Source organism: Nyctereutes procyonoides, unplaced genomic scaffold (assembly GCF_905146905.1).
Source record: "Nyctereutes procyonoides isolate TBG_1078 unplaced genomic scaffold, NYPRO_anot_genome, whole genome shotgun sequence".
Taxonomy (NCBI): domain Eukaryota; kingdom Metazoa; phylum Chordata; class Mammalia; order Carnivora; family Canidae; genus Nyctereutes; species Nyctereutes procyonoides.
This window is the reverse complement of record NW_026575133.1, coordinates 51,163,141-51,188,352: the sequence shown is the minus strand read 5'-3', so window position 1 is coordinate 51,188,352 and position 25,212 is coordinate 51,163,141. Positions and strand designations below refer to the sequence as shown.

Sequence of the window (25,212 nt, the reverse complement as noted above, 5' to 3'; positions counted from 1 at the left end):
ATACCGTTGGCTAGGTGGCTGTTTCCTTGGTGGTGGAGAACGGCATTTAAAGTCCTTTTCATGTTTTCATAGCAGGCAAAGTACATGGCGTGGGCCGGCCCTGCGCCCATCATCATCACGTTGAGGCCTCGCAGGGGCCTCCAGAAGCCTTCAGTCCGAATGATTTTCTTGAGGGCTCCATAGACGCTTGTGTACTGCGCTTTGGGATCCGGATTCAAACTCTGCATTCGTGTCTGGGGATGGGCAAGAAGACAAAACAGTGGATGTTAACAAGGATGATAGGAAAAAGGGAGACCTGGGGCGGGGGGTGAGAGAGCTGTCCATTGTCGGTTTCACAGGATTCCTCGGTGAGGAGAACATTTCTTCCCTCCTTCCTGGAGGACTCCCTCCCTCACAGACACACATTCCCATGGATTTCATTAGAGCCAGGAGAGGGGGAACAGGTTGGGGGCAGGATTTGGGATAGGAATAGGTACCCTGGGGACACCTGGGTGGTTCAGAGGTTGAGCATCTGCCTTTGGCTCAGGCCATGATCCCGGGGTCCCGAGATCAAGTCCCCATCGGGCTTCCTCCATGGGGCCTGGTTCTCCCTCTGCCTGTGTCTCTGCTTCTCTCCCTCTCTCATGAATAAATAAATAAAATCTAAAATCTAAAAAAAAAGAAGAAAAAAAAGGAATATGTACCCTGCCACTGGCAAGCTGTGTGACTCCTGACCCCTTAATCTCTCTGGACCTCAGGACCCCCAATTAAAAAAACAGGATTGCCACAAACATCAAATGAAACAATGCATAAGAATTCCTTAATAAACTCACAGACCTAGTCACATGTAAGTATTCTTTTTAAAAAAAACAGTTTATTTATTCATAAGAGACACACACAGAGAGAGGCAGAGACACAGGCAGAGGGAGAAGCAGGCTCCATGCAGGGAGCCCGATGTGGGACTCGATCCCAGGACCCCAGGATCACGACCTGAGCCAAAGCAGATGCTCAACCGCTGGGCCACCCAGGCGCCCCCACATGTAAGTATTCTTATCCTATGGTCCTAAAGTCTGTGTCCTCACTTATCTGAAAGTTCTGAATGCTCCTGTTCAGCCCCAACTGGGCATCTCCCGAAGGTCCTCCAGGCCTCATCTCACATCTCCTCTAACTATATTTTACGTTGTGCCTTTAGAAGTTAGCACTTTTATTTTTTAAAAAAGATTTTATTTATTTATTCATGAGAGACACACAGAGAGAGAGGCAGAGACACAAGCAGAGGGAGAAGCAGGCTCCACTCAGGGAGTCTGACGTGGGACTCGATCCCGGGCCTCCAGGATCACACCCTGGGCTGAAGGCGGCGCTAAACCGCTGGGCCACCCGGGCTGCCCAGAAGTTAGCACTTTTAAATACAAACGGTCTTGTTCTTAATTTGTTCCTGTGTGCAGCTCTGCCTGCTTGAGACAGAAGCTTGGCTTTCCCCACCTCTGTTACCCCTATCAGACTACCAGGGCACTGAAGTAGGTGTGACAGTTCTACGAGTCGACATGGCAAGACCATGGTACCCACAATGGCTCCAACTATGGCCACACACTAGTCTAGATGTTCTAGGGAGGAATTTCTTTAGATAAGATCAACATTTAAATCATTAGTTTAGGATCCCTGGGTGGCTCAGCGGTTTAGTGCCTGCCTTCTGCAGGGCGTGATCCTAGAGTCCCGGGATCGAGTCCCACATCAGGCTCCCTGCATGGAGCCTGCTTCTCCCTCTGCCTGTGTCTCTGCCTCTCTCTCTCTCTCTCTCTCTCTCTCTCTCTCTCTCCTGGTTTGGCCTCTGGAGAACCCTGACTGGTACAGGAGATAATGTCTGCCAGGTGAAAGACCCACCCTGGTTCTGTCCTGCAAAAGCAACAGCATGCCTTCCTCGGCTCCCCTCAACACACGCACAGCCCAGAAGAGGGCTGTTAGCAGGGATATCCTTTCACCACCAAACAAAAATCATACCCAAAGCTAATATATAAGATGGAAGAAGAATTTCTCCAGCTGGGAATGGGGGAAGGGCCCCCGGCTCTCTCCTCACTCTGAGGCAAAGACATCCATCCCCTCGGTAATTCTAGGGCTCAGAGGAACTGGGTGAAAACCAATGATCTAAATTAACACTCATCTGTGGAATTTAATAAACAAATGAACAAACAGAGAAAAAAGGGACAAACAGCAAAGAAAAAAAACAGACTCTTAACTACAGAAAACAAACTGGTGTTTGCCAGAGGGGAGGGGGGTGGGAGGATGGGTGAACTAGGTGATGGGGATTAAGAGTCCACTTACGGTGATGAGCACAGAGTAACATACGGAAGTGCTGAATCACTACATGGTACTCGTGTTTTTTTTTTTTAAGATTTTATTTATTTATTCATGAGAGACACAGAGAGAGAGAGAGGCAGAGACACAGGCAGAGGAAGAAGCAGGCTCCATGCAGGGAGCCCGACATGAGACTCGATCCTGGGTCTCCAGAATCACGCCCTAGACTGAAGCCTGCACTAAACCGCTGAGCCACCCGGGCTGCCCACTACACTGCACTCTTGAAGCTAATATGACACTGTATGTTAACTACCTGAGTTTTAAAAAATAAATAAATTTTTAAAATTAATGGTCAATTTTCAGATTTCACCAGCTAACAAAAACCACAAAGAAAATGGGCACATCACTGGCAACTTTTCATTTTGCCAAGAAAGAGCATAAAACAGTAACAACATGAGCAACCAATCACCAATGTCCTCCATTACAACCATTTTCTATGAAAGGACATTTTTAATGTTCAAAAAAAAAAAAAAAGCAAAGACTCCCTCTGATTATAAAAGTGTTCTGTAAATTAAATTTAGCTTTATTAAAAACTCACCACTTGGGGCACCTGGCTTAGTTGGCACATGGCTTAGTTGGCTAAGCGTCCTACTCGATTTCAGCTCAGGTAATGATCTCAGGGTTGTGAGCCCCACGTGGGCTCTGTGCTGGGTATGGAGCTTGCTTATCCCTCTCCCTCTGCCCCTCCCCACAAGTTTCTCTCTCTCTTGAAAAAGAAAAAAACAAAAAACCAAAACTCACCACTTTAGGCCTTCTTTTCTACCACAGACTGGTGAAAACACCCCCTGGTCCAGCCCAAGGTAGCTGCCTGGCACACCTGACACACACTTCTCGGGGAGTGCGGGGCAGGAATGGATGGGGGTCAGGGTCACTGTACCTTTGGTTGAACTGTTTTCTATTCTAACATGTTTCCAATGTATTCGACGTAGCTTAGTAATGGAGGATACATTATAAGTAAAGGAGAAGTGAAATGGTCAACCTAGAGGACACCTGACTTTGCTCCGAGTGTCCTGCTGGCCGGGGCAAATGAAGTATGGGAAGTGCAAAGTGCCGACTTTGGAAGAGGCACACCTGCTTCTTCAGGACAGCTGTGGCTACCTACGGCACTAAATTCTCAAAGACACTTAGATTGCTCATATTTTAGAGCAAAGAAAGCTTTGTATTCCCCTGCCCTTTTCCTATAATTGCCCCTGATAAAAAGCAGGAGCATAAGGCAGGAGGCGGCATAGGGCAAATGGGGATGAACCAGGTCCCATCCCTTATGCTGTGACCCTGGGCAAGACAGGGTCTTACACTCTTCCTACTTTCATTTCCTCTGGTGACAGAATGGTTGAGAAAATTAAATGTCTATGACCATCATTACTGTTAATAACAATAAAGGATGTGGTTCTAGTCATCTAACCCTGCAGAGGTCTAAGCTCCATGGAGGCAAGGGGCTGCATGTGTCTTATTTACAGTATATCTTCGACGTCTATTACGGTGTCTAGCTCACCCAGGGAGTCCAATAAATATTTGTTGAACGAATGGATGAACAAACAAATGTGTGCAACGTATAGTACCAACTGGGGTCATGGGGTACTATGTCTCTTATTTCACTTCCCCCCTAAAATATGATGAGTAGATTTTCTGGAGTTACCTGTTCCTCCCACCACTCCTTCCCTATTGATTAAAAAAAAAAAAAAAGTTCCCGTTTTACTGCATTTCCCAAGACCAACTGTGATCTGCTGAGCCACAAGCAGTCCAGAGGCAGCCTGTCCCTGGGGCCTGTCAACAAAGGGCAGCTCCTGGCAGTCCTGTTCTCAGAGGAGAAGCCCCTGGGGATGAAATGCAGAAGCTGGCTACCTTCTCCACCACCCACACCCCCTGTTTCTGGCCTGGGGCAGCAAGAGCAGTGGTGATGAAGGCCTCCCTCGGGTCCTAGGGAGTAGAAACCCTTACAAGCAGGGGTGGCAGTGTAAGAAAACACATAGGACCTGGAATGAAGAGCGGAGAGGTTGGATTCTGGACCTGACACCAGCTCCAACAGGGCCAAGTGGCCTTGGCTATGGCATGTCATCTCTCTGGTCCTCCATGTCCTCAAATGGAAAATGAAGGAGAGGATCACAACAGTGGCTGATGACCAGAATCACAGGGAAATGTTTAAAAATGTCCTTCCAGGCACCACTCCAACACATGTGGATTCAAAACTTTTTTTAATTCCCTAGATGATTCTAATCATCAGTGTGGAGAACTCCTAAATAAAGGGCCCGTTTGGCCCTAGCACTTTCCAGTAACATTCTGTATCCAGCCTTGGCAGAAAGGGACACACCTGGGTTAAGTAAGGGGGGGGAAGGTGGGGGACGCAGTGTGGACAGAGCGGGGGGCAGAGGCAGGAAGCCTTAGAGCCAGCCAGTCCGACCTTGTCGGTCTGACTCCAGCTCTGGGACCTCGGGCTGGTTCCTCAAGGTTGGGGTGTGGAATGATCCCCAGCTGTCAGAAACCGGAGTGAGGTAACTGTGGGAAAGGCCTGGAGGAGGAGGCAGGCAACAATGCCCATCTTTTCTCCCATTCACCCTTTATATAGTGTCAAGAAGGCTTCTCCCTGACAAAGCTGCTCACACTGGCCAGCTCTCGTGGAATCAGAAGGGAAATTTGGGATCGATGCGTCATCTCTTTCTTTTTAAATTAGGGGTGAGGGGACGCCTGGGTGGCTCAGTGGGCTGAGTGTCTGTCTGCCTTTGGCTCAGGACGTGATCCCGGGTCCTGGGATTGAGTCCTGCATCAGGCAGGGAGCCTGCTTCTCCCTCCACCTGTGTTTCTGCCTCTCTCTGTGTGTCTCTCATGAATAAATAAAATCTTTAGAAAAAATAAGATAAAATAAATAGGGGTGAGGCAGCTAGCGTAAATTTTACTGAACCAAAATGTACCACACCCTGTGAACAAGAAAAAGACAACTGGGTGTCTCTGCACACTCAGTAGACTTCTGTGTCCAGTAGACTTCTGAGGGTCTCCTCAAAGGAGGCCACGTTTATTGACACAAGCTTGGGATGGAGGCAAGTGGCCGCTGAACAGGGGGAGGATCCAGTCAAGGTCCCTCAGGCCCACCGTGGCCACAGTGGCCAAGTTCAGAGCCGGAGCCCCTTTAGTGCCACCTACATTTTTCAATCTGCTCTCAGAGTTCACCTACCCTCCATCGGGCACCTGGATGCAGAAAGGAAAAGTTGATGGGGAAATAAATAGCAGGGAACATGGGAGAGGAGGGGAGAATGACACAGACTCTCCGTCCATGTGGCACAGAGGATCTCCGAAGGGGGACGGGAGTGGCCATCTGCACCAGCGTGGTCGCCGGAGCTCTCCCAGGAGAGAGGCCGAGAGAAGCCAAGGTGGCTCAGGAGTGGCCACAGGAGTGGCCGCAGCAGGGGAGCCCCCCAGTTCAGCATCTTTCTTTCTTCTTTCTTTCTTTCTTTCTTTCTTTCTTTCTTTCTTTCTTTCTTTCTTTTTCTTTCTTTCTTTCTCAGTGACTCTACTTGGAAAATGTACAACTGAGGGCCAGGCATTTTTTAAGTGACTTGTGGAACCGAGAAGAAGAGGGGGTGAGGGGAGACAACCCAAGTGGCCCTTCCCTCGATGGATGAATGCATAAACCGAAAGGGATCCATACAGACAATGGAACACTATTCAGTCTTGAAAAGGAAGGATGTTCTGGCCCAGGCTATAGCTTGGGTGAACCTCAGAACATGATGGTGAGTGAAATAAGCCTGTGACACACACCCGCAAACAGATATTGTGCAATTCCACATAACATGAGGTACCTGGAGCCGCCAAAACCACAGAAACAGAAAGTAGAATGGGGCTGCCAGGGGTTGGGGGAGGGGGAACGGGGTTGCTCCCCGGGCACAGAGTTTCGTTTCTGCAAAATGTACAGTTCTGCCAATGTACTTAATGCCTTGGAACCGTGCACTTGAACGTGGTTAGGATGGCACATTCCATGTTATGTGTATTTTACCACAATTTGTTTAAAAAGCCCGGGTGTGACAGGGGACCGAAGGAAAAAGACACAGAGAAAGGGCAGAGATTAAAAATCATAAACAAAACAAACTGAAAAGACAGAGACAGAGAATTTCACAAACTGCCTATCCTGCCCTGGGTTTCAGTTCCTGCTCAGGCCTAGCTGCTCACCCTTTCTTTATGATAAATTCCCATTCTTCACATGTTCATTCTCCATTCTGGGAACTTCGGAAGGCTCAGTAGCACATTCAAGGCTCTGGGAAGTCCTTCAGGAAAGTGGCCGGTGAATTTTGCTTAACAAGGCACTTCTTACATGCGTCTGTCTTGGGCAACAGAAACCTTGTCTCACCGAATAACCAGTTCCGCCTCGCAGAACACACTTTGAGAAAACAGCTGGGCCCGGGAGCAGGAAACACAGGGAGCAGCTTCGGGTGTCAGCAGGATCCGGCCCCCCCGGATCCCAACCACCCCCCTCCTCACTCCCTTCCCAGGCAGCCTGGGCACAGAGCAGCTGGCAGGAGCAGCCTGGAAGGCAGGCCCAAGAAGCAGCTAGGCAAAGGTGCAGGATGAGCCTCTGGGCCGTGTTACTCCAGCACCCCGGCCCAGAAATCAGGAGACCTGGGTCTCAGGCCTGGCTCTGCCACTCACTGTGTGACTGAGCAAGTCTCCTCCGGCTCTAGAAGGGCAATTCTACAGCAGGGCTCCACCAATGAGACCAACTCTGTACTCGCACGAAATGGGCTCCATAAGCTGCTAACAAGGCCAGCATGGAGTGAGGGGCAAGCCCCTTGGCCCAAACTTCCCCCTAAGAAGACAAATCAGGATGAGCCTGCCTTGTCTTGCTCTCCTCTCGAGAGGAGGAGAGGGCGCACAGAGTGGAAAATGTGTGCTCTGCCTCAGGTGAGCTCGCAGGATCGAATGACAGGAGCTGCAAGGGCCCCAGACAGAGGACACATGTAGCTCAGCACCTGCCTTTTCAGGTAGGAAACTGTGCCCAGCAAGAAAAGCAAAGGGAGGGAGCAAGCTGAGCCTGGTGTGGAGACCTCTGCTTCCACTCCAGTATCCTGCCCAACCCAAGGACCTACAGCACCACTGGGCAACTGTCCTCCCACCTGGCCCAGATTCCAAGTCCTCCTTTCTTGGTATTTCTTAAAAATAAAGACAAAGTGCGGCATCTGGCTGGCTCCGTAGAGTATGTGACTCTTGATCTCAAGGTCGTGAGTTCAAGCTCTACATTGGGCACAGAGCTTACTTCAAAAATAAGTAAGTAAAGAAAGAACAACTAGTAATATGAAAAACGTCCTGTGTTAAAAACATGTGCACTTTCAAGACCGGGAGATAATGAGAAATCTACCCATTCATCCATTCAAAAGCAGTTGCCAAGCTCCTACTCTGAGGTAGGGCCAGGAATGGGTGTGAGTGGGGCTCCCAGTTCAGGGTGTGAACAAACATCCCACCAAGGGATGGGGGCTGGGCCCTAAAAGGCTACTGAGGAGTCTCTGCTGTTCCAGACTTGCTCCCAGAGAAAGGAAATTCAGTTCAGGCACCCACAGGGTGCTAGGAAGATGCCAAACAGCATTAGTGTCTGCCACCCAGTGTCCGTTGCAGAATCAACAGTCAAATCGGTAAGTTTAATTCTATCCCATCTGCTAACTGTTCCCAAGTGGCACTGACAGTCATGAAGTGGAACTACAGCCCAAGCCAGACTGCAGGTCCCAACTGCAGCCACCTCCCAATTTTCCAAGCCCCATGGCAAGCCACCCATGGGCACACAGCCTCACCCTCCAGCCCTGTGGCCCGAAGCTCTCCCACTTCCACCCACACCCCTTTCGTGGCACGGTGCGTCCATGGCACTGGGGCCTGCTGCTGACACTCCAGTTCCCACCCACAACCACGCAGGGCAGACAGAGGCAAGCCAAGGAGTCTGTTCCCACGTGGGTGTCGCCTGCTGACACACAGTTGCATGGGCTCCAGCAGGCAGCCAGGAGAGAAAGGCTTTTTTGGCACAGTGCTGTGAGGAAAGAACCATGTTCCAGAATGAAGCTATGGACCTCATCAAGGGCTTAGAAAGGACTATCCTAGCCTTCCAGATCCTTAGAAGGCATGCACGACAGAGAAGCAACCCTAACCATGTCCAGGAGAACCCTGCACACACAGTCACACCTTTGGCACTCTAGAGCTCAAGACTGCCAGCGTCCCAACTCAGAATCTGCATCCCAACCTGCAATCTCGCCCTTACTATGTGTGATACAGAAGATGGACAATCACACCCTGGCCCTTTGAAAATACTTGTAGAAGCCATCAAAAGTGAAGCATCATCATCTGCCTCCCCCCCACACACACACATTAACCAGGAACAGAGAGCACTGCAGGAAATGCTTTAAGGAGAACCCACTATTCACGGCAAGCAGAAGCACTTCGAAGTTTATTCTCAAGGTCAGAATTCCAAATCATGTCTTTTCAAATCTCCCAAATTGGCCAAAGTATGTATGTAAAGAGAATATACTTGGTCTCTCTTTTTCATCACAAGGAAAACTTGATCCTCTTAAAGTTTGGGAACCAGCAAGAGGAAAATAACTCCTTAAAAGTCTTTGCCTCCCCAGCACCAGCCCCAAATAAAAGGGGGGCATGAGGCAGGAGAATGAAGTGTGTGGTGGCTTCAGGAGAGGGGCTGAGCATTATATAATCAATAAATGTTTGCTCAGAGAAAGGCAGGTTGGGGCTGGACTTGGGAGACCCTGAACTGTATGTTCTAAAAGCCCCCAGTAAGAACCACTCATTTAGAGCAAACAAAGGGCAGGTGTGTTATACGGTCAGAAGGGCTGTGCCAAGACAAAACAGAGAAACAAAATCAGAGAGCTGGTGGGAACACCCGCAGCTAAATTGTGCCTGCATCTATTTCCCTGCCTCACCTATCAGAAGGGCCAGACTCTCCTCTGTTCCAGGTCACTATTCCAGGTCACCCTGATGCTCAGGGGAGGAAGCTCAGCAAACCAGCAAGGCTGCTCTTCCACTTACGTCCCACAGGAGGCGCGACTTTCAGAACTGTCACCTCTGCCCTTCTGAATGGACCAGCCACAGTCCAGCGGGCTCCTGGTTACCGGCTGCCTCTGAAGCGTGGGGCCTAGCCTGCGGTGAAGTGGTTGGGCCATCTCTCACTCCCACATTCCAGAAAGAATCCTGAAACCTTCAGGGCCCAGGATGAGTATGCTTTCAGGGCACTGCTTTTTCTAAGGATAAAATGACTACGGGGCAGCCCGGGTGGCTCAGCAGTTTAGCGCCGCCTTCAGCCCAGGGTGTGATCCTGGAGCCCCGGGATTGAGTCACACATTGGGCTCCCTGCATGAAGCCTGCTTCTCCCTCTGCCTGTGTCTCTGCCTCTCTCTCTCTCTCTCTCTCTCTCTCTCTCAGTCTCTCATGAGTAAATAAATAAAATCTTTAAAAAAAAAATGACTATGTATTTAGTACGAAATAAAAATTCCACCAAAACCAAGCCTCTCGGCCTCCCAGGGGAGAAGCCACAGTACCAAACATCACTTTTCCTAGGAACAGGCCACAGCGGGAGGAGTTAGACCCCAGATCACATCCAACCCAGAAAAGGGTGGCAGAAGAGGGGCCACTTGAGCTCCAAAGAGGAACAGTATTGCGATTGCTAAGAAATGGAACTGTCTTTGCAATCCCTTCCATCCGATTTGATTTTTTGACTTTGGGCATGTGTTACTGTGATTGAAAAAAAAAAAAAAAGCAAACGGGAGGGAGAGGAAGTGACTGATTCTGCTAGGGGGAGGGGAGTGTGCAGGTGGGTCTGGGAACCAGCGGAAGGTATGGCCAAAGGGGATGTTTAAAGGCAAAGGCAGGGGTAAGGTGCGGTGGAGAGGTAGTCCTGGACTCAGGAGAGGGGCTGAGCATTATATAATCAATAAATGTTTGCTGAAAGAAAGGCAGGTTGGGGCTGGACTTGGGAGACCCTGAACCGCTTGCTCAGGCATCTGGAATTTTCTTTATAGTCAAGTGTTTTCCATGGTTACGTATTGCACTCGAGGGCAGCTCTGCGGAGCCACACAGTAAGCAACACAGATGGGATGAAATCGCCAGCTTCTGGGAGAAGGGATCAGGCCCAGGCAACAGAAGCCCTCCCTGCCTGGGCTCACTGCAGGCCGGCCACGCTCTGCTCTCTCCAAAGCTGTGGCCACAAGCAAGGCCACTGCACCACCACCCCACAGTCACAGGCAGCGAGCAGCTTACGGCCCTGCTATGGCTCAAAGGACACCATTCCTTCATCCCTTTATCCTGGGAGCTAAACCTGGTCACTCCTCCCTTTCTCTAGAAAACTCTCTGGCAGATGCAGGCAGGGATGAAAGAATCTGAGTCTGGATCGGATCCAATGTACCCAGGACACACTTAGAACATCCAGTTTGTGGTCGCCCCAAAGGATTAAATGATTGCCACTTTACAGGTGGCAAAAATTGCCAAGATTCCAGGTAACAGGGCTCAGAGTTCACGGATGGGATTATGATCCCCCTGGGAGAGGGAGAGGGGGAGCCTGAACCACCAGTCACTCCTATCCACCTTGTCTGGCTCTGGCAAGACAAGCAGGGGCCCAGGGCCCAGCATTCTAGTCCCACATCTAGTCCCACATCTAGTCCTGGTATTAAGGACTGTGTGGCCTTAAGCAAGTCAGCTTGTTTCTCTGAGCCCCAATCCTCTATTCAAAAAATAATTATAATAATAAAACAGTCATTCTAGTGACTAATTATCCCCATCTTACAAACAAATCAACTGAGGCAGAGAAGGAATAAGCAACTAGCTCCAGGGTCACAAAGTACACAGAGGACTGGAAGCCAGGCAGACTGGCTCCAGAGCCATGCTCTGAACCAGGAGGCCACCCAACCTCTTCTAAGGGGGTGGACAGTTAGGGATCACAGGTGATCTCCAGCTACCTTCCTGTCTCTGATGTGTTCTGCTTCTCCTACCACGCTAAGTCCTATGTATACCACCCCTTATTGCCTGACCTTTGTGAAGAGGGAGTAGTCCTGACATTGTCAAAGTCACCCAAATCCTCCCCAGTTAAGACCACAAAGCTCCTGAGGGATCCATGTCCAGCCTACAAGCAGGGTACTTACAGAGAGTCACGAACCCAGTCACATGGAGACCACATAGCTTCACTGTTCCCCATCGCTGGCCACCTGGCCACTGGTCCCCAGTGGAACCGGGTAATAGTGGCTCATTCTATATGAACCCATTCTCACTCCTCCAAAAGAGCTTGAACCATTTGCCCGCCCATATTGTGGGCGGGAGGGGCATCTTGATGGATGAAAGCCTGGCACTCCTACAGCATTCAAAGGCTAAAGCTGAATATTCCAGAGTTCAGGCTCCTTTGGGAAGAATTTAATTCACTGCTAGATCCGGGCCTCCCCAGAGCCTCCCCTGACTCAGCAGCCTCGTCTATGTCATTGGCTTATAAAAACGCCCCACCTACAAGTAAGGACAAGATGCAAGGGGCGGAACTGAATGAAACACCTCATTCTCCAAAGTGTTTTATTTTCCTCGCAGATAGGCAAACTCGCTGAAGCATCATAACGCCACATCAAAGAACAAATTTAATGCAAGAATCCACATGGAAGTACCCTTCGAGCACATGAAGCCACCCCAAGGCACCAGGATTACCTGAGTGCAGAAGTACAAACTCTGGGCACTGAGTCTCCACGTGACAATCTGGGCCCTGCTCCCGACTTCAGTCCTGGCAGCTCGGACGTCATGGTTTGGCAGGGTGGGGCCCTCCGTGGGTTTCTCTTGATTTTAGAGTTCCACCACCCATCTAGCCCCCAACCTCCACTGTTTTCTCTAATTAGGAAACAGTTATGTGAGCAGCCTAAGCTCCCAGAGCTGGTCACCGCTGTGCCAGGACCGGCCAGGGCTCTAACTCCCAGACTCTGGCCAGCTGACCAGCTTTCAACCTTTTGCTGAAAATCCCAACGGTGGAATCTCAAAGAAATCTTGTTTGCCCACCCACCGGCCTGATGCTCAGATGGTCCCTGGGGTTTGAAGTTCATCTATTCCATTACAAATTCTACTCCAGGCCTGACTCTGTGACTAGGACCCGAGGACACAAAGATGTCCCCAGTCTTTAGCCACCTCTCAACAGAAGTCCTATTCCATTTTTCAGCTGTAGGCATTTGGAGGAAGTTACTCAACTTCTCTGAACTGCGGTTCCCTCATCTGTGAAAACCCGTCCCTCACATGCTTCCTGCAATGGATACATAAGAAAACGTTCAAGCACGTGGATCACCTGCAGAGTACAGGAGGCCTCCACAAATGTGTATCATCTCTGTAATTATTTCTGTAAGGGCTCCAGCTCCATCCCTAAACAGTTCCCTAAACCAGCACCTATGTTAATAAAACAGCTTTGAAATCTTATTAAGAACCACCACCAAAACTAGCTTCATCTTGCCGGGAAGGTGGGAGGCTTTTCCTCCTGCTTGCTGACAAATGGCTCTTTGGCACAAAGGATCTCATGACAGGTTTGAACTGAACATCAGACCACAGAGGGGGCCAGGCTATAAACCACACACACGATAGACCCCAGGGTCCCAGAAGGAAGCTGCCAGTCTCGGGGCTCTGGTGCTGAGGATTCTGCACCCTAGTTCCTATAACCTCAAGAGGTAGGGACAGGAGTGAAAACCAAGCCCCATCCCCTCTGGTCAGAAAGAAGCTGGACAAAGCAGATGGCCTTCCTGTTTGCAGTGACGTCCGGACCCACAAAGGCCAGCCACCTAGGTCTAAACCCCACTCTGCTGCTTCCTCCTCACACCTTTATACTTCTGGCAAGTTATTCGATCTCTCTGAGCCTGTTTCCTGATCTGTGAATGGGGGGGGTGGGGGGGGATCATAACAGCCCCTCCCTCTCCTAACATTTCCATGAGGATTAAAGGAAATAACGAATGACAAGCCCTTTGCCTGGGATCTGGCCTACAACAGTTGTGGCTTTCCTTTATTGGTGGGGTTTTTGTTTGCTGGTTTGTTTTGGGGATAAACAGCAAATTCCTATGAAGACATAACTTTTACTCCAATTCCTTCATAAAACTCCCATTTTCCCGGGGGAGGATGCCCTCAAGATCAGCCCTGGTTGGGAGCAGCAGCCCACCACCCACAATGACCATGCGCTGAGACTACACAGACCACCTGCGCCACCTTCACGACAGCCCGAGCGGCTTGTAGTTCTGCTGCTTCTTAACAGAAGAGAAAAGTGTGGCCAGGGGATATGCCCACAGCACCCACAAGGGCCCCTGTCCCTCCCACCGGCTCCACTCCTGCTTTTCTTGGCTCTCAATTTCTAAATCGATGGACCTGGCTGCTTACATTAATCCTGATTATGTAACAAAGGGAACTTGGGTAGCCTGAAAGGTAGAGGGAAAATTCACCAGTGTCAGTTTACACTGGCGCAAACGGTCCAGGATGACTGTGCCTTGGGAAGCTTGCTTGCCAGGCCTGGCTGCTGGGCGGCAAGGGAGGTTCTAGAAACCTTTAACCAGTGCTAAAGTCCCAAGGTTCCCGGACACTGCTGACTGCAGCCCATTCCCTCGAGGTCACCACTGTGGAAAGGGCCCTCCCCATGCTCAAGGACTGGCTCCTCTCTGAACTGTAGGGAAATAGCCAGATGGGGACAAGAGGAGCTACAGAACTGGGTATGGGGAGTCCTCTGTGGGTTCTGCCCCCTATCCTGTGCTCTACGGTCACCCTGAAGGATGTGGGTCCCCCACCCTGGGTATGGGCAGGCTCTCAAGTCCCTCAGATTCTGGGTAATAAACCCACATGGTGCCGCAGGGCACAGATGTCTCTAGCCACAGATGTCTCACTTGCCCAAATGGGGTCAATCCTCCCAAAATGTGCACCTAAATGTGAGTACAACTGAATGGACAGAGCCCTGTTCCAAGACTGAGAAGACCCAGACTCCAGGCCAGTTGTGCCCTCAAATCCCTGGGGAGCAATCTAGCCTAGCTGGGCATCAACATGGATATCTACCACCAGGTAAACACCCGAAAGGATGGGAGATTTCTTCCGTTTTCTTCTCAGATCTATTACAATTTGAAAATATCTGTCAAATGGGTCAATGGAGTTAATACTGATGTCTCTAAGGAGGTCCTTTTTGGCCTCATACAGTCTAAATCTGTAAGAATTAGATAAAGAATCCTTTAAAAACCAAATGTGTGGGTGTGTCATATATGGGGGCACTTAAATCCATATATCTACATTACTGTACATCAGGCCTACCTGCAGCTTTAAAACACCTGTATTTAAAAGAAGGGAAGGACGGGAAGGGCAGGGAAGAAAAGGGAAGAAAAGAGATAAAGAAATACAGGAGAAATTGGAAACCTCATGTATTGTCACTGGGAATGTAAAATGGTACAGCCCCTATGCAAACAGTACAGTGGTTACCAAAAAAAAATTTAAAAACAGAATTACCATATGATCCAGCAATCCCACGTCTGGTTTATAACCCCTCAAAAATTGAAAGCAGAGTCCCAAAGAGATAGTTGCACACTCATGTTCACAGCAGCATTATTCACAATAGCCAAGAGGTGGAAGCAACCCAAGTGTCCATACGTGGGTGAATGGATAAACAGAACGTGGTATATCATTCAATATTATTATTCAGCCTTACAAAGGAAGGAAGTTCTGACACATGCTACCACATGGATGAACCTGGAGAACATCATGTGATAAGCCAGTTACAAAAAAGACAAATATTGTAGGACTTCACTTCTATGAGACACCTAGAAAAGCCAATCTCAGAAAGTGCAATGAGGTTGCCAGAGACTGTGGGGGGTGGGGGGAATGGGGAGTGGTTGTTTAATGGAGACAGTTTTACTCCGAGAAGATGAAAAAGTTCTGGAGAGTAGATGCACAACAATGTGAATGTACTCAGCACTACTGAGCTACACACTTGAAAATGCTAAGATGATCTTGGATGCCTGAAACTAAAACAACACCGTATGTTAGCTATGGTGGAATTAAAATTAAAGACGTAGTGAAGGGATCCCTGGGTGGCGCAGCGGTTTGGCGCCTGCCTTTGGCCCAGGGCGTGATCCTGGAGACCCGGGATCGAATCCCACGTCGGGCTCCTGGTGCATGGAGCCTGCTTCTCCCTCTGCCTGTGTCTCTGCGCCTCTCTCTCTCTCTGTGTGTGACTATCATAAATAAATAAAAAATTTAAAAAAAAAAAAGACATAGTGAAAATAAGAAAAAAAATCAAGACGGTAAATCTTTCATGTATTTTATCATAATCTTTTAAAAATCCTAAATCTAAATCAATAGCTCATGCCACACATGAGATGCCTCATCATCTGAAATCCCGCCACAATCAAATAATTCCCTAGAATTCCTGTAACACCTGAGATAGTATTGTTTGTTTGTTTGTTTGTTTTTGGCAGCCAAGGATGTCCAATGTGCAGCGTGATCCCCTAGCCACAGCAACAATTCTGGTTCCAGAACCTGCCTTGGAAGGAAGCACCTGGAAGGTCAGCCCAGGGGGCTCTTGGACAGAAGGCCAAGCTTTACCAGAAGGCAGGAATGGATAAGATGCAGTTTGAATCTCCATCCTTTCCCATAGGCTGACCCCCACCAGCCTCAGTGATATAGCACTTCCCTGTCTCATGCACACTAGTCTGTGCCACCCCAAACGATATTATCCCAGGGATCAGTACCCCAACTGCTCAGGCATGGAGGTAGCTGTCAAAAACCAGCCAAGTGTTTGGATGTGACAGACTGGGTGATGACACAGATGACAAGCCATCAGAGCCAGGAAGTGAAGGGGGCCCCCTAAACACTGTGAGTGACAGCCCTCCTGGAATCCACCCGAGACAGGCCCAGGGAGCCGGGCACCTCAGAAGCCCTACGTATGGTTCTCAAGTCAAGTGTGGTCCTGTCAGCTTCTGCAGCACCAGCTTCCACACCCTTCCCAGAGGCCACACCCTCGAAAGCGTGCCCCACTATTAGCCTATTATCCACAGGAAGAAAAGACTTTTCAAAGCAGCCCCATCGCCAGCCTTCTCTTGCTCATTTCTCTACTTATAATTATGTCAGGTGATGTGTCTGCATGCCCGTCTTCCAATAAAGTCTGAGGACAGGAAGGAGGGGACAGGCTCATGCATCTGTGATCTCAGTGCCCTGCCTATGTGCTTTAATAAACAGACACCCAACAACCACCTGTCAAGGACTCAGAGGTATACAAAATTTCACCCACAGGCATACAGAAAGTAGGCACTTGAAACCCTGCATGCACTCCCCTTGCCAAACAGCCGCTGCCTTGCTGCCTACCCCCCCCCCAAAGGCTATCTACTTGCTGGGTCCTGCAGCACGATGAGCCTCACCATTTTCGGGGCCTACCACACAGGGTAAAAACTGGGGACATAAGCCCCATCGAAGCTGGGCTCCAGAGTTCAGTGTATACTAGAGGCCTAAGGAGGGGTTCAGGGTAAATTCTCAGATGCTACTGAAGCCAGATTTCCCACAAATGCTAAGATCAAATTATCTCCATGATGTTCGTTGATTAACAAGGGTGGGGTCAGGTCACAGCTGGAGAGGACGTTCTGCTCTCTTCACGCACCTTGCACACCAGCCAGTAACAGAGAAAGAAGACAAAAATACCAGAAACACCAGGCTGGATGTTCTAAGGGTCTCAGGGGAAAGACACCACAGGAAACATCCCAAAGATTTCCCTTTCAGCCTCTGGAACCCACTTACACGTAGCAAATGTCTGCCACGTACAAACTGTTTCACAAGCTTTTGGGGGAGTCATATTTAAGTTTTACTGGATGCCGAAGGGAATGACAGGAACCTACAATCATGGGTGAGATTTCATGCTGACTAAATCTCTCGTTCTGGAAACAAGAGCTATAAAGGATTTAAAATGAAGCCGTCTGACGAGAGAGAAGGGTTTCCAGAAGTGAGAGCAGGAGATGCGCATGGGGGAAGAGAGTAAGTGGCCTCAAATTGGTAAAACAATGGGGTTTGGGGGTCAGCTGGGTGGCTAAGTAGTTGGACATCTGCCTCTGGCTCAGGTCATGAACCGGGGTCCTGGGATCGAGTCCTGCACTGGGCTCCCTACAGGGAGCCTACTTCTCCCTCTGCCTATGTCTCTGCTTCTCTCTGTATCTCTCATGAATAAATAAATAAAATCTTAAAAAAAAAAAAAAAAAACGGGTTTTTCTCCCCAAGTCCATAAACATCAATGTGCCCCTGGGGGTGCTGGGGCTGAATAAACCTTAGAGAGGCTTGTTGTCTTAGTAAGGACAGCTCGAGTAAACCAAAAAGCATACAAATAACAAAATTTCAAAGTCTAAGGGCAAAGTAGAAAGTGAAGGTGCTGGGGAGCAATGCAGGAAGCCTCATGTACAAGTGGGGAGGCGTCCCGGTGGAGGCAAGCCCTGAAGCCTGGGCCTGGGGAGAGTCAGGCAAGTGGAGCTCAGGACAAAGGGGCTACCTGGGGCACAGGTAGTGAGTGGCAGGTCGGAAGTGGCCAGAGGCCCCGGGAAGGCTGGCAGCGAGCTGAGCAGAGGGAGGTGACCCCAGAAAAAGGCCTAAGGACACAGGCCCACGGTGAGCCCTGAAAACCACAGCAGCAGAGGAGGATCAGTTCACCCTTTGGTCTGTTTGGTCCTGACCTCTGGCTTTGGAGGAAGATTCTCTTGGATCAGGGAACAGAGAAGGAGGAAGTGGGGAGAAAGGAGGTAAAGGATACAGCGGAACATTTCCCACTGTGAAATCTAAACGGAAGTGCAAACCACAAGGAGTGGTGGTGCTCTGGTCCCCATGAAGGGACACACCCAAAGGCCTGTGAAGTGAGGAACCCCCCCACACACACATACCCCACCATCCACAACAACGCTCGGGTCGTCTGGGCTAACCCAACTTGTGCTGCTGGCAACGCTGCCTGACCTTGGCCGTGCCAGCTGACCCCTCAATGAGTCAGCTTCCTGGTAGTGAACTTGTAAAAGGTCCCCGGCAGGAAGGAGTCAGAGTTATAAACAGGGCCTTCCAGAAGCATCTGCTACACGGCTCCCCTTGATTCCAGGGTGGGGCTGTGGCCATTCAGCATTTCTGGAATTGCCTGAATGAATGGTTTGCAGTCTTTCAGCACTGTAGCTGGAGGTTCCAAGTAAACCAAACAGCCTATAATTTCTAGTAGTCTAGTAAGGACCAGCAGGCACTCTGAGATGCAGGAACTCCCAACAATACCCTGGCTGGTCCCTCTCCCTGCTCCTTATCCCCCCTGGTACAATTCCAGGGCAGGAGTCTTCCAACATCCTCCTCCAAACAGAAGTGCCTGTTAGTCTAGACATTCCAGGTCAGAAGACGATGTCCAAAAGTTATAATGCCCCATGGAAATAAGGGGTGGAAATTTTAGAACTGGAAGCTTCCTAAGAGATCATTCAGTTTGAGCTCAATCTTGCCATTTTACAGATGAAGAAACAGAGACTCACACGAGTAAAGTGCTTTTCTCAGAGTCACTAGTTGCTCAGCCTCTCATCTTAAGCTAATTACAATTTGCTCTAAAAGGCCAATGCTAAAAAAAAAAAAAAAAAAAAGAAAGAAAGAAAAAGAAAAAGCCAATGCTAATGTTATGTGTGCATATGTACAGAAAGAATCTGCTTTTGCTGTGCTTTTCCTCAGTTTGCTCCCTGCCCTCCATGCTCAAGTTCTAGGTTGACAAAGGTTCTCCCTGTCTCTTAAACTGGCTGCTCAGAGATCAGAAATCTGTTTCCAATTTAAAGCAGTTTCTGGTAAAAGTCCAGCTTTGTAGGGACTCTCAGTTCTTAGGGTCTGAAAGAGAACGTCAGAAACTTTCTTGTGCCTGGATCGTCAGAAAATACAAAAGACCCTGGAAGGAGACACTAGGAAAGTTTCAGATGAGAATTCCTACCCAAGGTCAGGGAAAGCATGACCAGAGGCCTCAGGAGCCTGGGGCGGGGGGGTGGGGTGGGGAGACAGTGTTAAGTCCAAGGATAAATGGAACCTGCCACCACCTGAAGCCGTCCTGACATGCACACGCGCGTACACACACACACACACACACACACACACACACACACCCCAGGACAAACTGGTATGGAGTGCCAGCTCCTTCTCTACCTCCTTCCTAAACTCAAAAGATTCTTCTGGAAGCACAGAAGGACCTAGGAGTCCTACCAACTTGTCAATAGATTCCTTATTGCTACTACATTGTTTTGTGCGATGAAAAGTCACTTTTGAAGCAGACGTTCTTAAAGCTCTAAGTGCTAACTATAAATATGCAGTAACTGGCAAAGTCGGTTCCCTGAACCCCCCATCCTTCCTGGGCTGCATAAATACACATACGTTAATTCTGTTTATTATCTGAGAAGCCAAGATTCCAAGGGGGAAAAAATGAAACACTAACATTAAAAGACAGCTCTCAAGTCTCACACACTATTTAGGATTTTAACTATTTCACTGATCGCTCCTGTCCAGACAGGGCACTTTCTATAGCATAACTTGAACCAGATCAAATCTTGGCTGCTACCCTGACCGTTTCTTCTGGGGAACAGCTCAGCATTGTCTAACGACACTGAAAAGGCCCACACACACCCTCCTTCAAGACACTCAGCAAAGAGATTCGGTAACAAAGACCTCCTGTGCCAGGGAAATCCACAGACACAGAAATAGAGGGCCAGCCTCGGGGTCAGCCAATTCTTGCCCATGTCACCGGACTGGCCTTTTAGAGAAACAGGCCTCGGTTTCCAAAACCTGCGAGTTCCAGGAACTTCTGTCTAAACCCTAGACTAATACAGATACCAGGGGAGCATTCCTCAAGAGCCCAGTTTCGGGCTCTTTATCAAAACAGCCACGGGCTGCTGGGACAAGCTGGGGGACTGTACTCTCTGAATTTTATAAAAGGCTCCACCAGAGCCAGATAGACTAACAGGAAAGAGAGGAACGGGGGAAATGTTCAGCTACACAGTTGCCTTTAAAAAGCGATAAGGGGGCAGCCTGGGTGGCTCAGCGGTTTAGTGCCGCATTTGGCCCAGGGTGTGATCCCAGAGACCCAGGATCGAGTCCCACGTCGGGCTCCCTGCATGGAGCCTGCTTCTCCCCCTGCCTGTGTCTCTGCCTCTCTCTCCCTCTCTGTCTCTCCTGAATGAATGAATAAATAAATAATCTTTTAAAAGAATAATAAAATATAAAAAGCGATAAGGAATGGCATGCGGATCTGAGTGTCAAGAACAGGTCCAGGTGCCATGGGGCTCTGGAACAGTCTCTGTCCTTTGGAATACACACCAGGCACCTACATTGTTTGTCAGGTTTCTCCCTCATAACCCTACAAACTGTGACCTGTGCCAGGAAAGGTCACTCAGGCAAACCCTAAACCTCCACCTAGTCACATGATGGTATTTAATTTTTAGCCCCTTATCTGGCTGCTGCTGCAGCTGGCATTTGACACTAAGGCCACCCATTAATTATGAGACAATTAGGAGCAGAAATGCCTTTGATATGACAGCCTTTCTCTCTGCCTCCTTGTTCCCACCCTCCTCTGGTCTTTAGCACTGTGGTTAAAGTTTCCACTCAGGGATGGAAACCCACCAGCCAGTCACTTGGTAGCCGAGCAGGGAATTAAAATCCCAGAACATGGGAGAGAGAAACAAGAAACTTCAGAAAAGGGGAGTGAGAAAATTTCAGAACCGGGGCAGGCTCCACGTGCAGGGCCCCATGAAAACTATCTCTGCTGATTCTGCAGTCAGGAGACTCAGAGCAGGGGAGTCTGGGTGGATCAGTGGTTGAGCATCTACCTTTGGCTCATGTCGTGATCCCAGGGTTGTGGGATCGAGTCCCACATCAGGCTCCCTTGCATGGAGCCTGATTCTCCCTCTACCTATGTCCCTCCTTCTCTCTCTGTATCTCTCATGAATAAATACACAAAATATCTTTTTTAAGTGGCTCAGAGTGGAACCCCAAAAGCAGAGTGTCAGAGGGGTACAGGCATCCTGATCATGGCCAGGCACCTTGGGGACAGGACTGACAGTCTAGGGGACAGACAATTGCAGGGCTCTGTTCTAACATCTACGTCTCCTTTGGTCTAGATATAGATACTGAGATAATTCTTTGAGGGGCCCTTTCCTTTCCTGAACCTCTAGATGAGGTTCAGGTTCCCTGAGGACAGGCTCAACACCCACTACAATAATGATTCGTCAATATATCTATCCTCCCTGACAGACGAGGACTTCTGTGGGGAGAGATTCCCAAGGTGTCAAGACTGGCTCCCATGAGGTCGCTCTGCAAATGTCCTCACTCCTTAATTAATGGAGTCATTCAGTGAAGTCCAGCAGATGAAACTGCATTGTTGCAAATGCCTTTCAACTCTTCCATGGTTCTATGAATCAGGCTAACACAAGCCCACATTTAGCAAACAAGCCACGGAGACAGTGACTAAGGAAAGAGACACTTGATTCTTCAGTTAAAGACATGCCCTGGGTCTGCCCTTTTGGCCCTCACACACATGTGTACACACACCAACACCTTTCCGTTGGAAAGGCTTCCCTGTTCCAGTCTGAGTTCTCAGATCTGCTCATCAGCTAAACCACCCTGTCCCGTGACAGCCCTGGGACATCCTTGGGACATCCCCTATCCCAGGGGAGCGGAGCCCAGCAAGTCAATGGCAGTGTCTGGCACGTTCCTGTTCTGAGCAGGCCTGGCTGGTAAGCTTCCTGCAGGCTGCTGGTGTCCACCCACTACCACCTTCCACACCTACTGCCCGGCCTGGGGCCAGTAAGGTGCCAGCAAAACCCTCAAAGCAGGCAGCATGAGGAAACAAGAACCAGAGGACCTCAAGACAAAGGCACCTATGTCCTACCTCCTTCCCCTTTCTTTTCTATGACAGCGGTCGTGAGAAAACAAGGACAACACAGACACAAGGGCCCAAGGTGGGAAAGCCTCATCTGCCTGACACTCAAAGGGCAGACTCACTTAAAAAGTAAAAGTGGGCTGAGGAGCCTGGGTGGCTCAGTGGTTGAGTGTCTGCCTTCAGCTCAAGGCATGATCCCGGGATCCTGGGATCAAATCCCACATCAGGCTCCCCACAGGGAGCCTGCTTCTCCCTCTGCTTATGTATCTGCCTCTATCTGTGTCTCTTATGAATAAACAAAATCTTTAAAAAAAAAAAAAAAGGGAAAGTGGGCCTATAAGATGCCAACTGACAGAGATGAACGGGCACACTGCTGTCCTCCGTGTACACGACCTTACCATTCACTAGCCTAATCTCAGTAGCCACACACAGCTCTGCTCAGAGCCAGTTCCACAATAAACAATTCTGAATGTGTTTCCAAGCATGCTCAGAGTCTAACTGGCCCTTCCGCATCACCCAGCACAAGAGGCGGGGGCAGAGGGTCACCCTGGTCTTTACTCAACAGATGGGAGACGCCGTGTGCGGAGACAGGTGAAGGGCCCATGGCCGTGCAGCTGTAGCGAATCCCACAGTGGCTGGAAGAAGAGCCTGGATTTTCCATTCCAACGAGCTAACCTTACCCCTTTAACAGGATCCCAGTGTGATAGTAAATACCATGACCTGGCACCTACAGGGAGCTTTATACTTCTTCAACAGTATAAAGGTTGGTTTGCTGCGAGCCTGGCTGTATTTTCTTCCTGGATGCAGTAAGTAGACATGAAAGGGAAGCAAGATGGTCACTGCTACACTTCCCTGGGTGAGGTAAGAAAACAGCCGTCCTAACTGACCAAGGAGCGATGACATAGTGCTCTTCCCAATAGGCCATCTCAATCCTTTGATTTGGGAAAGGATTCTCACGCCAGTCCAAATTCAAATCACTATATTGAACCCAATGTTTCTACTCCCCGCTGAAATGAGAAGGGGCCACAGCAGCTGCAAGTCACTCCAGAGAGAGAAACTGGACAGAGCCAAGAGTTACCTACAGCAACGACCATTTGTCATCATCCCCTTGCCCTCTGTACTGGATGGAGTATCTGATCAAAGAACTCCTACTTATACGTTAGAGCCCTGTGTTCCAGGCCATACTCTGATTTTCTGCTCGCACTCCCTTAACTCTAGTTCTTCCTTCCCAAGAATGTAGCTGGGGCTGCACCATCTCCTCTCAGAACCCAGCTCAGGGGCTCTGCTGCCATTAACGTGTGAGTCTACTCCCTAGCAGCTCACTTACTTCCTCACCGTCCCCACCTTTAGCTCTGGTGTAACAGAAAATGCCTGAGTTCCAGAGGGTGTTATTTTTCTGAAACTCAGTTTTCTCACGGGTGAGATGAGAAACAGCACATGCCTTTTCCCACCTTCATAGAGCTGGAGAATCAAATGACAGAATGCAGGCAGAAACAATTCAAAAATACTGCAACATACAAGCGCAAAAGCAACATACAAGCATAAACAGAGATTCAAGTAGTAACACTTTTAGAAATGATATAGGAGCTAAATTTAACTGACTGCTTACCAGGTACCTGATGCTATTCTTAACACTCTAGATGTATCCTAATTAATTCTCATAGCAACACTCTGAGGTGGGTACTGTGATGATCCCCGTTTTGCCGATGAGAAAAAGTAGGGGTGTCAGTAGCTTGTCTAGGCACCATTCCCAGGCAGGCTGGCCCCAGACCCTGTGCTGTGAACTTGAACTGCCCTCCTCTGAATCATTAAGCATATTGCCTCCGATACGATCTGTCATTATCTGGGCATGCCCAGGTTTACAAAAGCCACCCGCAAGTTCGCCATCCCACCTGAGCTCAGCAGCCCCGTCAAGTGAGTAAGCAGATGCTGTTAGTCTAGAAAACTAGTCTAGAACAAAGAGACACCAGCCTAGCCTAGAGAAGTAACTTGGCCAAGGTTTTAAAGCTGGCCAATGGCAAGACCAGGACTTAACTTCACAGGGCCTTCTGTGCCCCAGGGCAGTGCCCTTTTCTAGGGGCCTCCACGCCAGCACACACGGCCCTTCCCAGCCCTGGCCCACAGGAGCATCTCAAACGTAGCCTTTATGGTGGTGCCAAGGAACAAGAGCTGTCACCACGATGAGTGACCAGGGCAGGACAGGGGCTCTTGCCGGCCAGACCTCGGTGTGCCGCCCCCTCCTGGGCCTCTCGCCGGCTGCGTCCGATACATCAGAGGAAGTCCTCTCAGTGACATGAAGCTACAGTCCCTCCACTTGACCCAACAATGGCCAGACATTTCTTAAAGCTGTTATGCAACTCTTGCTTCAGCCAAGCTGCTGCTGGGATTTCTATTTCAACACGTTTTGTTTTCTCTTCGGAGAGAAAGCATGAATGTGAAACCATAACACCTCTTAGGGACCGGACAACAGCCCTTCCCGACTGTCTGGGGTTACTGGTAGGGTGGAGGATGTTTTCAGAGGCACCTTCTGGAAGCCAAGTTCAGCTTCCAGAATGACTAACAACCTCAGGGGTGAGCAAGAGGATTGGTGGGGTGGGGGGGCGGGCAGGACAACTGACGGCCACTGTCTCCTACAGGGGAAGGAGCCAACTCAAGACTGCGTGGCAAAGAAGCCTTGAATGATGCTCCCTGGGCAGTCACTGGACCTGCAAGATGGCAGCTTGGGCACTCCAGAGTCCAAACACCCAGACCTTGTGCCCATTTGAAAGTAAATACCAATTTGACCCATTCTTCCCCTCAAAGGGAGCCAGTCCTGCCACCTTAGCTCAGGATCTAATTATAGGGGAGCAAGGCTCTGGAAACAGAGGCCAGGACTTATTTTTGTTGTCCAGTGTCTAGCACAGAGACTGGCAGGAAAGGCGCTCAGTAAGCCTGGAATGAAGTGGGTGGCCAGATGAATTAACAGCTTAATGGCGATATAACTGTGGCTTGAGAATTCAACTACAAAAAAAAAAAAAAAAAAGACAAAAGGGCTGAGA

At 49.4% G+C, this 25,212-nt stretch overlaps 1 protein-coding gene across 2 annotated transcripts in view; it reads right to left on the bottom strand.

Moving 5' to 3' along the window:
* SLC25A37 (solute carrier family 25 member 37) overlaps nt 1–25,212 on the bottom strand; it is a 42,143-nt gene that overhangs the window by 7,558 nt on the left and 9,373 nt on the right. Inside the window, exons 1-2 of one of the 2 annotated variants that reach the window (XM_055346104.1) lie at nt 11,442–11,699; nt 5–233 (exon numbers count right to left, since the gene is read on the bottom strand). In XM_055346104.1, coding sequence (XP_055202079.1) covers nt 5–227 — 223 coding nt within the window. In that variant the 5' untranslated portion in view covers nt 228–233; nt 11,442–11,699. Of the gene's footprint in view, nt 1–4; nt 234–11,441; nt 11,700–25,212 lie in introns of those variants that run through there. The other variant, XM_055346103.1, reaches the window with a different exon arrangement.